At 47.9% G+C, this 14,700-nt stretch overlaps 2 protein-coding genes and 1 long non-coding RNA gene across 5 annotated transcripts in view; 2 read left to right on the forward strand and 1 right to left on the reverse strand.

Moving 5' to 3' along the window:
• COQ9 (coenzyme Q9) lies at positions 1 to 13,408 on the reverse strand. The gene is made up of 9 exons (XM_025447980.3): positions 13,274 to 13,408; positions 10,427 to 10,595; positions 8,873 to 9,008; positions 4,957 to 5,099; positions 4,602 to 4,686; positions 2,878 to 2,982; positions 1,384 to 1,539; positions 1,015 to 1,068; positions 1 to 702 (listed from the first exon to the last, which is right to left on the reverse strand). Exons 1-9 carry the CDS (start codon positions 13,350 to 13,352, stop codon positions 667 to 669), a joined length of 963 nt encoding a protein of 320 aa, XP_025303765.1. The 5' UTR covers positions 13,353 to 13,408; the 3' UTR covers positions 1 to 666.
• On the forward strand, positions 1,444 to 4,302 carry LOC112660459 (uncharacterized). The gene is made up of 2 exons (XR_003136948.3): positions 1,444 to 1,563; positions 3,909 to 4,302. It is a non-coding gene; the product is annotated as an uncharacterized LOC112660459 (long non-coding RNA).
• The window catches only part of CIAPIN1 (cytokine induced apoptosis inhibitor 1), a 15,151-nt gene continuing 13,834 nt past the window's right edge, over positions 13,384 to 14,700 (forward strand). For 2 of the 3 annotated variants that reach the window (XM_025447983.3, XM_049104043.1), the window contains exon 1: positions 13,384 to 13,516. The gene's annotated coding sequence lies outside the window, so the exon portion shown is untranslated. Of the gene's footprint in view, positions 13,517 to 14,063; positions 14,214 to 14,700 lie in introns of those variants that run through there. The other variant, XM_049104041.1, reaches the window with a different exon arrangement.

Raw genomic sequence — 14,700 nt, forward strand, 5'->3', positions numbered from 1 at the left:
TGCTTCCAACATATTTATTACTATTTTTACAGACTCTTAAGTTCACTAATAACCCTGCCACACATACTGGTGTAACACAACGGGCCTGGGTTCCCGCCTCTAGCCAGGCTGAGTACCACTGCCCGGAGGCACTGGTCTCAGGTGAGGCAGCTTTTTAAGGGGTTCCCAGGTGCAGCATCTCAGGACGCCAAAGAGGAGAGGGGGTGTGAGGAACACCTGTGTGCACAAGCCCGTGCCGTGCCAGGGATGGGCTGCCATTTGTAATGGCTTCACACCCTGACTCCGATTTGGGAGCCCCAGAGAACACTCTAGGAAGGTTAAGACATGATCAAAGTATCCGTGAGATCATGATACAGATGTGCTGGGTTTCTGTGGCTCGAATGCTTGGAAGAGAGCCTCATTTTTCAGTCACCCAGCTGCAATGAAGAGAAGCATCAGGAGGCTTGGCCTAGCACTTGGAACTAAAGAAGTAGCCTGATTATAGGCTACAGCTGTAGCTGTATCAAGTGCTCTGTGGTTTCCAGGTGGCTGTCAGAGTGACTAAGGAGTCCTTCAGTGTTTTCCCATTAACACCCTGTTCCACGGACGGCACTTCATAGTTTTCAAAGCCCTTTCAATATATCTGTAGCTTTTCTTCTGGGCACTCTAGCTCACACGCTGTCCTGCTCACCGGCGCTGGTTTAGACCTGTCAGATTCTTGAGCTGATACAGGGAAGAAAACAATGATGAGGCCTTGTCCTGTCCCTAAGACTCCAATGGGAAAGATTGGGATTTTCAAGGTGGCAGGCACAGCTAAGACCCACACATCTGACACACCAGGGACCCAGGTGCCAGCGATGTTTTTTAACGAGGTGGGGGCGGGGGGGTGCGCAGAAGAGGTAGGGAATTCAGGATCAGAGACTGGGGGTGAACCACTGCCAGTGTTATTAGTAGCTTTCTGGTTTTGACGCATGTTCTAAGGATTACAGGGCAGGAGTGGAACAGGAGGGCAGGCCTGAGCAAAGCAGTACTCACCGTCACTGCTGCACCCATAAGTCCTTGCACCAGTGCCTCTCCAGTGGACTTTACCTAGAAGAGTCAAGGTCAGGTTCTCTTAAGACCCCAACACAAGCTCAAAGGTGAAACAGGTAGGACAAATCAGGAGGGGCTCATGAGGACCCTGCGGACTGGAGGAAAAGCCTATGAACAGAACCAAAAATGGCCCAAGTGTGGCTCTCAGGGAAGGGCTGGTATGAGGAAGAGCCAGGCCAACTCCCAGGACTGGCCCTCAGGACTGTCCTTTGAGGCCAAAGTAGTGCAAGAGAACAGACAAGTGAGTAGCCATGGCCTAAGGAGGGTGGTGTGCCTAGTGAGGAGGCTTCCCAAAGGGCCAGCCCCAACTACCTGCTTGGCAGTGTGGCCCATGTTCATTGCGTCATTAATCCGGTTTTCCAGGAAGCGCCAAGTGTCCTCGAAGTCTGGGGACGAGTCCTGCATCATCACCAGCTCTGTCGTGTTGTAGATGCCAGCCAGCACGGCTCGGCGGGTGTACCAGTTAAACTGCAAAGGAACCCAGCCAGGAAGGTGAGTCACCACTACTGCTGTGGACTGTATCCCAAACCAGCGGCACACACGGGCTCTCTCCTGATCTCTTCTTTTCCCCCAAAGGTACCTTTGTTTCCCCCTGGATAATATTACTGTTCTCAAACTTGCTGGACATCAAAATTACCTGGGAGATTAAAATGCAAGCTCCTGGGCCTAACCTCTTAAGAGTTTAGAGCCCGGGGTCTGAAGTAGGTGCAAGGAATCTGGATGTCTGATAAGCATCCCAGGTGATTTTGCTATATCCAGTCCACTTTGAAACTGCTGGTGAAAAGACTAAGTCTGAGGTCACCTAAATGCTGGAGAGGCTCTATGGTTAGCCAGTTATGACCACACTGTGGTGTGCTCATCAGTCACATGAGGGCTGACACAGGACCATGGACAGAACAGAACACCTCCACCACTTCGGGCTGGCCCAGCAAACTGCTCTTTGGAGCACTAGCTCAGCTGCTTCATGTTTTATTCCTTTAATTTCTCAGCTTTCTAATTTCATTTTCTCACGAACTCTGGTGGTGGTGTATTCCCACACGAGAGGAGCTTATTAAAGTCCTTTGTTAAAACTGTGGCAGGAGCATCTCTTTGCTCCTCAGCCTGGATTTCAAGTACCATCACATATTAATTTATTTTATGAAGGTATACTTTTATTTTTAAATTTCCTACCAGAAATACGATAGCATTAACAAGTCAGATTATTCGCTCGTGCCTGTTTAAAGGCTTACTGATCTCTTGGCAAAGCAGGCCAAAGTGGGCTGGGGGGAGGGAGTTTCCTTTTCAAAGCAATGGGTGGCTCCATGGCATTCTTTAAGTAGGCTTCATGCCCAGCACAGAACTCCACTCACGACCCTGAGATCAAGACCCAAGGTGAAATCAAGAGTGGGACACCTAACCAACTGAGCCATCCAGGCGACGCCCCCCCACCTAACCTTTTTAAAATCAGTCTAATGAAAGACACACTGAGAAAGACCACTGCAGAATTTGAATCTTAGGAGACCAAGGGGAAAATGCTTATAAAATAGCACCCCAGTCCCCTGGCCCTCTAAGGCTTGCATCACCACTAGAGGTCAAAGGGAAAAACTCCTGGTTTGTGGCCAGATTGCTAGCCCTTGAGTGAAGACCTGGCTCCCACTATGGCTTCTCGAGGGACCTTCCCCATGCCTAGCCTCTCCTTTCCAAGATGGGAATGGCACTGCAGGCCCCCCAAAGGGAACTGTGATCAAAGAACTTTCACAAACTTCCTAAAGAAATGTTTAACCCAAGCCTTTCCTGGTACCCTTTAGATTTGCAGAAAGCACTCACGTCAGTGGACTGGTCCCCAGCATAATGCCACATGTCATCCACCATACTGGTGATCAGGCTTAGGCTGGATGGGATATTGTGAGGGAGCATGAGGATGCTGAGGGCCTGAGGAGAGAATGACAGAAAAATAGCACACAAGGTGGATGGTGCCTCACCCCTCCATGGAATAAGAGGGCCTGCCCAAGTCTCCTGCTGACATCTACCATCCCCACCTGACTGCTGTGAGCTTCTGGCAGCTAACAGCCCTGGCTATAGCTGATAGGAGTCAGGGACAGATCCTACCCTGGGCTGGCCCACTCAGCTTCTCCAACCCCAGCATGTAGACTTGGGAAGGCAGGCAGCCGGAGGGTCTAGCCTGGTCTTTCTGACAGTACTGAGAGCAAGGATGGGGCAGGGCACTTTGTTCAGAAACAAGGAGGAAGTAGTAGAGATAGGAGGGTCAGGGGTGGTTTTTAGGTCCAAATCCCAGGCCATTCCCAGGGCCCAGCAGCTTTCCTGCCTTCAATGCCCCCCCAAGGCCTCACAATAAATTCCTCCCTGGTGTTTTGCTTAACTCAAGTTGGTTTCTGGTACATGAAACTAAAAATTCTTTATTCATGCAAGCAATGGCACAACCCAGGGATGCTGCCTTAGCAAACATCGACTCCTGAGAGGACAAGGTTTTGTCACTTTACCAACTCAAAAATCCATTGGCTGTGGCCTTTGGAAGCTGATCAGAGGCCCTGGATTGGCTGGGAAATTTTCTCTTAGTAAAGGAGCCCTGAAGAAAACGTGCTGAATCAGAAGGCAGCCAGGGCCCAATACACGTACTTCCACTGCTTTAACTGCAAGGTGGAATGAGTCAAGGCCAGAGGTCTGAAAATCAAGTGTGGCCAGCACAGGCAGGCAGTGGGGCTTAGCCCTCAGTGTACTCCCTCCACATGCAGCCTGACTGGCTGATACTACATGCTCAGTGGTATACCAGCTGGGTGGAGAACATGAGATGGTCTCTGCTGTGCTCTAATTCCTTGTTTTTCTTTTTTTTAAAAAAGGTTTTATTTATTCATGAGAGACAGAGAGAAGCAGAGACATAGGCAGAGGGAGAAGCAGGCTTCCCACAGGAGCCCGATGTGGGAATCGATCCCAGGATCACGACCTGAGCCAAAGGCAGATGCTCAACCACTGAGCCACCCAGGTGCCCATGTCCTCTCGTTCCTGATGTGCTCTGACTCCATTTTCTTAACTAAGAGAATGGCCCAAACTGTGACGTGCTTTGCAATAAAAAAGAGGAAGTTTCAGAAAAGGGGATAAAAAAAGCCCTCAGAACGAATACTCCAACTCTCAAGCATCCCACTGACAAGTGGCAAAGACCTCCCACTCCTCTGCCATCCAGAACATATCAGGCTTGTTAATGTTGAAGGCCAATAAAACCTTCTCATTTTCTAATCTCCTTCATGGATTCCTCCTCACCAAAGACCTAGTGGCACACTCGGGCTACTAGGTCCCAACACAGATGTGACCCAGTACTCAGACCACTCACATTTCTAGGCACTGAGCCCCAGATGGCTCAGTTACTTCCTATGGCACTCCCCAGCTCTAGTGCACTGAGAATCCCAGAATCCCCAGGTCTGTGCAGATTAGTGAGTTAACTTCTGAAGAATGTGCAAGGTCCTCTGAGTGCTAAGTGCTGAGAACTAAGAACGTGAATACATTGTTGCCCTGGGGCCTAGATAAGGACTCTGTACCCGGGGCCAGTGCTCAATGTACGGGATCAGCATTCTCAGTCTGGTTTCCACTGCATCCCTCAGGAACTGGTCTGTCTTCCTCTTCCTGGAAGAGGGAAAAGAAAACAGTGTGTCTCTGTGTCAAAGGCATGGGCTCAGTGCCCATGCTTACTTGGCTCTAGGGAGGAGGGTCCCACCAGCTCCTGATGTTGGCCTGTCAGAGACAGGCAGCTTTCCGGGCCCATCAAAGCAGCAGGGCTGCTCAATGCTCCTCTCTTTTGGCTCTGCTTGGACTGACCTCCCGGGGCAGCTGGTGGGGCCTCAGCCCCACCTGATCCTTAGTTGCCACCCTGAGCAATAATACCATAGGACTTACTCTGCCTGGCCCAGCTGGACCAGCTTCTGCTCCTCTTCAAGCACACGAGTGAGTCGAGCATTGCACTGGGTCACAAAATGCAGTATCAGTTCACTGCCATCATTCCCAAACATGCTGGCTGCTGCACTGGACAGACCCAGAGACTACAAAAGGAGACAGAAAACAAGAAATTGGTAGACAAATGTAGTAGACCTGTGCTGCCTGTTCCTCACTAGTGCCTCTTTTTCCAGTTACAGCAGCTTGATTTTTAATGGGGTATCCCTACTCTTCATTCCTGGTCCATGTGATTTGGGTGAGGCTGACCCTCCATACTCATCAAGCCCCTTGGTGTATTGGAGAGTGTGAGATCCAGGCTTGGATAACTGGAGTTCCCAGTGACTAGCGCAGGGATGTGCACATGACCAGGTCCAGGCCCTAAGAGGCTGCCTCTGGAATCCCACCAGTGCTGCTGGAAAAGAAGGGCTCTCTCTTTACTGGGGCTCCTGAACCCTTTTTAGTCCTGCCTGGGAAATCCCTGCTGAGAATGAAGCTCACAGAAAGGAAAGCAAAGCAGAGAAGATGGAGACACGATTCCCAGCAGCACAATCTAAGAACACTGTGCTGGAGCTACTTCCAAACTTTTCTGTTATTAAATGAGCCCAAACGTTCTCTTTCCTGCTTGAGCCAGTTTGAATTGAGCTCTGACACTCATATCCTACAGTCCTACATGATATAAAAGAGGGGCTGGGTAGAGCAATCAGCTCTTCCTCACCAATTGACTTAACCTAAATCTCCTGGAAATTAAGCCTCTCAGTTGCTATATAAACCAACCAACCAACCATTTTTCTTAATGAGTTAAGAAGTGAACAAAGCCATGAAAATCCTTTACTATTCCCGATATATGGCAATCATTGAGCATCTCCTAGAGGCAGAACCCCAACAGCACCAGGGACAAAGGGCAGAGAAGGAACAAAAAACTTACAAACTCTAATCCCCACTGCTGGGAGTGGGAAAGTGCCTCTGTCTTGGTGGAAGTCCACAGTCTCTACAGAGAGCAATCTGGCAGGATTCACAGCAGATTTGCAGTGCATCAATACCAACAGGGACTGTATGCTTAACTGTGCCAGGCACTCTGCTAAGCACAGGACTCACATGATCTCACTGTGACCTTGTGGCAATTCCAGCTTTTTAGATGAGGGAACACTGCTCAGAGCTCTTCACCACTGGGCTATGCTGCTTCTACTATGTAGGCAACAAGACCCTCAAAAATATACACATTTGCTTGCCTGACTGTCTCAGTGGGCAGAGTGTGCAACTCTTGAAATTGGGGTTGTGAATTTTTCTTTTTAAGATTTTATTCATGACAGACACAGAGGCAGAGGGAGAAGCAGGCTCCATGCAGGGAGCCCTATGTGGGACTCAATCCTGGGACCACAGGATCACACCCTGAGCCAAAGGCAGATGCTCAACCCCTGAGCCACCCAGGCATCCCCGGGGCTGTGAATTTAAGCCCATGTTGAGTGTAGAGATTACTTAAATAAACAAATATTTAAATACACACACACACACACACACACACACACACACACACACACACACAAATACACGTATACTCTTTGGACCAGGTGATGAATTACTGTCAGCCCCAAAGTTGCCCTCCTCGCCTCAGCTTCATGACGTGGGGGCTGCAGCTCCACAAGCCACAATCCCAGCTCCATGTTAGGCTCTGCCAAGTGGGTGGTTGGAGGGAGAGCCGAAGGCTGGAGGAGGAGGAAGACTGCATATGGTCCCGTCTGCTAGAGGCTCCTGTGGGCATCTCCCCAGCCGCGCTTCACCACCTTCTTCACCAGGGCAGCAGCACTTCCCCTCTGTGGCTGTAGCTGAGCCTGGACTGTACCTTTCTCAGCACCTGCAGAACTGGTTCCAGCAAGCCACCACCTTCCTCCCTGCCCCCAGAGGTTGGGTGCCAGCCCAAGGGACCCTCTCTCTGAACTTAAGAGACAGCAGTGCCAGCTGAGTAGCATCTCCTCCTCAGAGGTTTGAGTTTGGCCTCCAAAGGGGCTATCCTTCAAGCTTCTCATTTTAACAAGTCCACTTTTTCCCTCTGTCCCTCTAGCCCTGGAGATGGGAGCCACTTTCCGGGGCGGCAGCCTCCCTAACATCCTAGAGGGTTCTTTTTATGCTGTCAGTGAGCTGGTTACCAACTTTACACCTACCTCACCATTCTTTGTATTAAATTCTCTCTATCTGAATAACTGGTGTGGTTTCTGTCCCCTGACTGAAACGCTCCCCAAAATAGCAACTCCACTTCTCCAAATGCACTTATAATGTTGTATAAATTGGTTTAGAATACTAAATAATGGGAACAACCCAAATGTTTATCAGTTGAAGTCAAGTAAATACAATGGGAATTATGTAACCACTATGAATAAAGACAGAGTGAAAAAGACCAGTTTCCCACAGAATTCTGTGTAAGAGTTCTCCCAACATCCTGCTACATTTCTGTCCTCTACTTGTTCTACCACTTCCTACAATGATTCTTTCCAACATTCTGTGCCACCCTCAAACCTTTGTCTCCTCCTACTCTCTCCTAACTTAAGATTCATGAGACAGCCACACCTACTTCACAGAGAACAGGAGCTATCCCCCAGGAACTCCCTTAATATTCTAGAAACTAAACCTGCAGCTGTCTTCTCCATCATCCCTAATACATCTAAGACCTGTCCTCCCACTTGTGTTCTTGATCTTCTAATTCTTGCCTTCAAGGGGTTTTGGACTTTTGATTTTGCCACTTTCTCTTGTACTTGTACCTCACCCTTGTTTCTGCATTCTTCTGGCTAGTGTTTAAACATGCTCAACCTTCCATCCTATTTCTCCTGCAAGCTTAGGATGGCAGAAGTGAATGCTCTTTGTTCTCACAGAGCTCTCGCAGGACAGTATCCAGCTATGCTTAATTCTGTACACTGTGGCCTCAATATGAGCCTAGGGTTAATCTAAAGCAGCCATCTATTCCAACACAGAAGGAAAATCCTGAGAAAAATAAAGTGTTGGTCTCCTAAGTAGTGCCTTCTTGAGTGTTTTCAAACACCAGATTTCATCAATTCTAAGATGCACCCATTTTATCATTTTATTTCTTAAGATTTTTATTTTGAAATAATCTTGACACTCAGTGTGGGATTCAAATTCACAGCTCTAAGATCAAGAGTCACGTGCTCTACCAACTGAGCCAACCAGGTGCCACATTTTAAAATTATTATTATTATTATTATTTATTATTATTTTTTTTACCACCCCCATCCACCCCGGGGCGCCGGTCCTGCCGTGCCGTCCCAGGGCCGGGGGCCTAAAATTATTTTTAAAGATTTATTTATTTGGGCGTGGGTGGAGGGAGCAAAGGGAGAGGGAGAGAATCTCAAGTGGACTTCTGGCACAGCAGGGAGACCAACTCAGGGTTCAACCTCATAACCCCAAGACCATGACCTAAGCTGAAACCAAGAGTCAGGTGCTTACTTGACTGAGCCACCTAGGGGCCCCCCAGTTTTTCAATTTAAACAATCAGTGTGAATTATGCAATTGACAATGTGTCCTAATTTATTAGGTAGCATTTTTTCTTTCTTAGTGATGCATAAAATGGTGCATCTTCAAGCACTGTTGTCTTAAGAGTCAATGAAATGTGATAGTTGTGATCATCGGCAATGCCTGCCTAATGGGCTGCCTTTAGAACCTATCTCACGAGAACCAAGTCCCTGGTATAATCTTTCCATACTAAAAGAAAGCCATTTCACTCTGAGGAAAAAACAACCTCCCCCCACAAAATCCTATGGAAGTGAGAGGCTCTAAGTTGGGCCAGAAGAAAGCATGAGGCCCTCTGCTCTGGATGGTGTGACTCCCTCCTGGCCAATCCTGGTCAGGCTGGCCCACCTTGTCCTATACATACCTGGGCTCCTTCTGCAATTGCCTCTGCTGTCCACCCGTGGGCAGGCACGAAATCCAGGGCTGCGGTCAGGATGCGGTGCTGCAACTGCTCCTCACTCTCATGGTCCTCTTCCTCCTCACCGCCCTGATCTGTGTACCTGAAACCCACACAGAACAGAGAAATGGTGATGGAGCCCAACACACCTCAACTCACTGACTGCTGCCTGACAGGCAAAAGGTGCCTGACCGGAACCCAGAGACTCTGTGCTTTCTCTGAGCACACACTGGGAAGACATTTACTTTTGTGGCAGTATTGATATTTCCATGGTGACAGAATAAAAATTATATTATCTTTCTCCTCTCCTATAGTCATGGGGAGAGGGATCCAGTGAGTGAGGAGGCCATGTCATTTGAAGGCAAATGCTCCCACAGTACCCTGGATTTCTCTGTTTATAGCCCTTAGCGCACTTTATCTGTATTTGTGCTAAATGATAACTCCGTGAGCAGAGACAATGCTTCTAGTATTCACAGGGCTGGCACAAAGTAGTTCCTCAAAACATATTTACTGAATTGAATTGAAAAGTACTTTAATTAGGAGACCAGAAAAATGACAGGAACACCCTAATATCAGAGGTAGAGGAACTTCTCAGTGGCAGAATTAAGAAGAAAAGATATCTAATGGAAATGTAAATATTATCACCTTCCGAGAGGGCAATTTGGCCCCACTTATGTAATAAAATGTTAAATCTGCACATCCTTTTATTAGGTGCTCCCACTGCTGAGAGATAATGACATCATTTTTTATAGCAGTGAAGGAAATCTATTAATTAATAAATTCATCAATAGGGCATCAATAGGGCAGCCCTATTCATCAATAAGGTGGCTCAGCAGTTTAGCGCTGCCTTCAGCCCAGGGCGTGATCCTGGAGACCCAGGATCAAGTTCCACATTGGGCTCCCTGCATGGAGCCTGCTTCTCCCTCTGCCTGTGTCTCTGCCTCTCTCTCTGTCTTTCATGAATAAATAAATAAAATCTTTTTTTTAATAAAATATTTTTAAAAAATAAATAAACAAATTCATCAATAAAAAATAGGTTAAGTAAATTTTAATACTGCCCTTTACTGGAATATTATGCAACCATTAAAATCATATAGAATGAGAAAACATTAAAAATGTGCTATTGAGTGAAAAAGTTTCTGGAATAGCATGTTTAATAGGTGGTATAATTAATCACTAATTATATATAGACTTATGCATGTAACATACTTAGAAAAACATCTAAAAGGATATTCACGAAAATGTTAGTTATTTCTGGGTTTGTGATTTCTGGTCATCTCTGCTTTATTTTTCTGAACTTCTTTGTATTGTTTATTTTAGAGTGGACAGGTACAATTTTCAAAAAAACTCATAGGTAAAAAAAAAAACAAAAAAAAACCATAGGTTCTGTTCACAGATGGCCCTGAAAATGATTGAAGGTGAAAATGGGGATAAAGAGGAGAGAGGAAGGAGAGGAAGGCCAGACATACCCAAGCATGCAAAATGGCCAGAAACAGATGGGCTTGGGGCTCTGGTGCATACCTGGGAGGTGAACGAGAAGATTCTGGATTGGGTTCTTCTGCCTCATGTGTTTCGGACTGTTGCTGAGAAAAAGATTGGGAAGGCTGTTGTTTCTGCTCATCTGAAGACTTTAGCTGCATAGTGGAAGCATGGAAGGCACGTGACACCACAGCTGACTGGCAACGGGACACTGAAACAAAAACTGGGCTGTCAGTCAGGGACACTTACCAGAGAAGACTCTTTGAAACCTTGAATGGTGCAAGAGATGGGGGAAGAGTCTACTCCAGAACCACTTATCCAAGTGTTGGTCCCAGACAAAAATTTGGGGTAAATTGGCAACCTTGCGACATGATGTGGTGGCAAAAGCAGGAGCCAGGTAACAGAAGACCTGGCTTCTGGGCCTGCTGCTATCACTTGCTAACTATGTTAGGACAAACCACTTCACCCCAACAAGCATGATTTTAAAATATGCAAATCAAGAGTAATAATCTGTTTGCTCAACCGGGGTGCTGTGAAGCCCAATCAAAAAGTGAAAGCGAAAATGTTACATATTTATATCATAGCAAGAGCACTGGACTAGAAATTAGAAAGTCTGTGAGTACTAACTCCCACAATGTTTATACCTTCATACAGATCACTAATCTGTTTTCTCATTGGCAATACCTGCAACACCCCCGTTTACTAGAGAAAGGGATTTGGAAAGTACGGGCTCGTACTACTTTTTTCCTTTCCCAACATTTTATTACAAAAAATTTTTTAAGTAGGCTCCATGCTGGGTGTAGAGCTCAGCACAGGGCTTGAACTCACGACCCTGAGATCAAGACCTGAGCTGAGATCAGGAGTTGGATGCTTAACCGACTGAGCCACCCAGGTGCCCCTATTACAAAAAATCTCATACAAGTTGAAAGAACTATGGCATGAACACCTGTATATCCACCACCTAGATTCTACAGATCTACCACACTCTTCATTCATCAATCCAGCTTTTTAAAATCTTTTAACCCAGCTTATTTTTGATGGATCTGTTGCAGACCTCAGTATTCTTCAGCTCCACACATTCTGGCATACCATGCATTCATGCATACCATGAACCAGAGTTTCACATTTATTTACTGTTCTTTTATTGAGGTGACAGTTATATACAATGAAATGCACAAATCTTAAATGTGCCAATTCTGACATCTGACAAAGGTATAAACTTGTGTAACCTGAACCCTTAGCTAGAGTGTACTGTAGCCCCAAAGTTCCCTCATGCTCTTTCCCAGTCATCCCCCACTTACACTGTTCAGAAGTTTTCATCCTAGTTTAACCTGTCCTAGAATTTCATCTACATGGATTCCTATAGTATATCCTTTTCGTGTAAAACTTGTTTTTGCAGTCTTTTTTAGACAGATTCCTATTTTTGTGGAAATTAACTTATTTTTTATTGCTGAGTAGTATTCCATCAAGAAACACGATTGTGCTGATGAATACCTGGGCTTTCTCAGCCTTACCTATCACGAATAGTTACTATCAATGTACTTCTACAAACCTTTCCATGGACGCATGTTTGGATTTCTCTCTCTCTCTCTCTTTAAATATTTTATTTATTCATGAGAGGCAGAAAGAGAGGCAGAGACACAGGGAGAGGGAGAAGCAGGCTCCCTGCAGAGACCCTGATGTGGAACTCGATCCCGGGATTCCGGGATCACAACCTAAGCCAAAGGCAGACACTCAACGTCCCTGCTTTCATTTCTCTTGGGTGAATACCTAGGAGTGGCTCTGGTCATAGGAGTGGTCATAGGCATTACTTTAACTAAACATAGTTAATTTGGACTTTTGTATAAAAACAACAAAAGGACACTCATTTTTAAAAAAAATCTACCAACTAACCCAGGAAACAATGATTTTAAGAGACGCCTAATAGGGGGTGCCTGGGTGGCTCAGTCAGTGGAGTGTCTGCCTTCACTTCTGGTCATGATCTAACAGTCCTGGGATCCAGCCCTGGTGAGGCTCCCTGCTTCTCCCTGTGCCCCTGATTATGCTCACTCACTCTCTCTCTCTCATAAACGGGTAATATCTTAAAAACAAATAAAAAACTTAGAACAGTACTGTAAAAACATCAATATTTTAGTATTTATAAAAAAAAAAATGTAACAAAATACTCCTAAAACTTTGAAAAGGATGGGAGAGGTCCCAAAGCATCAGTGTGGAACCACTGAAGGTCGCATGATTTCTTATGGAATACAGGAAATTATTTATTATTTCATTACTTATGCATTTAAGTTAATGCGTCAGTGTGTTCATTCTACTCATAGAAGGGGACGCTGGTTTTCCACTTAAGAGTAGCAGTATACAGTAACCTCTTGTAAAGCAAACATCTATAGTTTTAAGAACTCGGATGTACAAACGAAAACTCGGATTGTGTTGTGGAAAAGGTGGTACGGTATCAGAGAATTCTTGAAGCGGTGAAGAAACGACTGACTTAGGAAACCATGAACTAGGAGCTCCCTGCGGCCGCTTCCACCTCCGTCGCCTGGGGCCCTGCGCGGGGACTCGGCAATGGAGTTATTCCAAGGCTGGGTGCGAGCCCTCCCGTCTGCAACTGCCCCGCTGCGTGACCCTGGGCACCCACAGCCCTCTCCGGGCCTCCGTTAACTCCGCTAAATGGGGGTGACAAGCCCTGCTCCGCTACTCTTTGCCCTTCACGGCTCGAGGATGGGGGCAGACAGAAATCGAGCCCAGGACGCCGGCTGCTCCACGCCGATGCCCTTCACGTCACCTTGCTGGCCGGCCGCCACGACGGCCTCTTCCGCCCCGCACCCTGCCCCGTCCGCTTCGTGCCCCCACACTCCTCCTCCCCGCTCCCCCGCTCGGCCGCCCCCTCACCGGGCAGGCACCGTAGCTGCAGGAGCCTCCAGCCCGCCCGGCCGAGGGCGCCGGACAAGGCCGCCGCTGCCGCCGCCATCTTGAAAGCGGGCACGCAGCCGACGGCGACGCGGCGGACAGACCCAGGAGGTCGGCCAGGCCACTTCCGCCCTGCCGGCGCTCCCGCAGCCTCCTCTTCTCGCGAGAGCCGCGAGGTGCGAAGCCGGCGGCCGCGGAGAGGCCGGGAGCGAGCCCGGGAGGCAGGTGAGCGCTGTGTGAGGCCCGGGAGCCCGGCCTGCCCCACCGTCCCCTTCCGGCCCACCTTTGTCCCTAGAGCCTCCTGTTTGCAGTTCCCAGCCCTGTCCCCCGCGTTCCTGGGGCGCACGACGGGCTTTTGCCGGGAGAAGTCGGTGTGCGGCACCGGCCGGCCCTGCCTGTCGCGGGCCCTTCCCGGCTGCCTGTCTCCGGCGCTGCCGGCGCCGGGCGCGCAGGGCCTTGAGCCGCGGCCGGGGACCGGGGCTGGGGGCGGGGACCCGCCTTGCGGATGCCCAGCCGCCGTGACCTTGCGCCTCACGCCTCGTCTCAGATACTGGGGGAACCTGACCCCCCGGGTTGTAATTTAGAGCCAGTGACTTGCCAGAACCAACAAAGTGTGGAGTTGCTGTGAATATCAGTAATTTAGCCAGGTTGAACGATTCATGGATCGGGCAGCGTCCCCAGTAGAGAGAAGCTCCAAAGAGCTCCACGAGAAGAAAGGTTTTTTTTAAAAAGCGGGGGGGGGGGGGGGGGGGGCTGGTGAGACAAGGAAGTCCTAAAGGGGAGAAGAGGATTATTTCAGGCAAGGTCACCGTCCTTTGGGGGACAGACGAGGTCCGTTAGGCAGAATACCTTACTAATACTGAGCAGAGGATTCCAGACAGACCCCTTAAGAGTACATTCCTGGAGACGGTTGAAACTGCAGGTAGGTTAGGTATTAGTTTTGGTTTGGTGATGATGCGGGCTTAGCATAAGTGATTCCATTTGGGGCCTGTTTTCTTTTTAACAGTTTAATTGAAAATTTCCCAAACTTGCCAGATCGAAAGAACCATTTAGCATGCTCTTTAAAATATATATATGTTTATTAGATAGCGTAGCGGGGTGGTGAGGGGGCAGAAGGGGAGGGTGAGCGTGGAGCCAGCTAGGGGGCATGGAGGGGCTCTATCTTAGGATCCTGAGATCAGCACCTGACCCAAAGTTAGACGCTTAACTGACTGAGCCACCCAGGTGTCCACTGCCCCCATCTAGGATGTTTATTAATAAATTGGATACCCTGGTCCTTCTCCTGGAGAGTTGATTTAGTACATCTGGATGAAGTCCAGGAATCTTTTTTTTTTTTTTTTTTTTTTTAAGTCCAGGAATCTTATTTTAACAAGGCCCCTACATGATTTGTAGGACCTGAAGTTTGGGAA

The sequence above is a fragment of the Canis lupus genome, chromosome 2, assembly GCF_003254725.2.
Source record: "Canis lupus dingo isolate Sandy chromosome 2, ASM325472v2, whole genome shotgun sequence".
Taxonomy (NCBI): domain Eukaryota; kingdom Metazoa; phylum Chordata; class Mammalia; order Carnivora; family Canidae; genus Canis; species Canis lupus.

What these genes read in the sequence shown, in the direction of transcription:
- COQ9 (XM_025447980.3), bottom strand. Translation starts at nt 13,352, where the DNA reads ATGGCGGCGGCAGCGGCGGCCTTGTCCGGCGCCCTCGGCCGGGCGGGC. An exon ending in CAATTGCAGAAGGAGCCCAG is followed by an intron (nt 5,100 to 8,872) that starts GTATGTATAGGA and finishes CTCCTTTTGTAG; the next exon opens with TCTCTGGGTCTGTCCAGTGC. An exon ending in TGGGCCACACTGCCAAGCAG is followed by an intron (nt 1,069 to 1,383) that starts GTAGTTGGGGCT and finishes TGACTCTTCTAG; the next exon opens with GTAAAGTCCACTGGAGAGGC.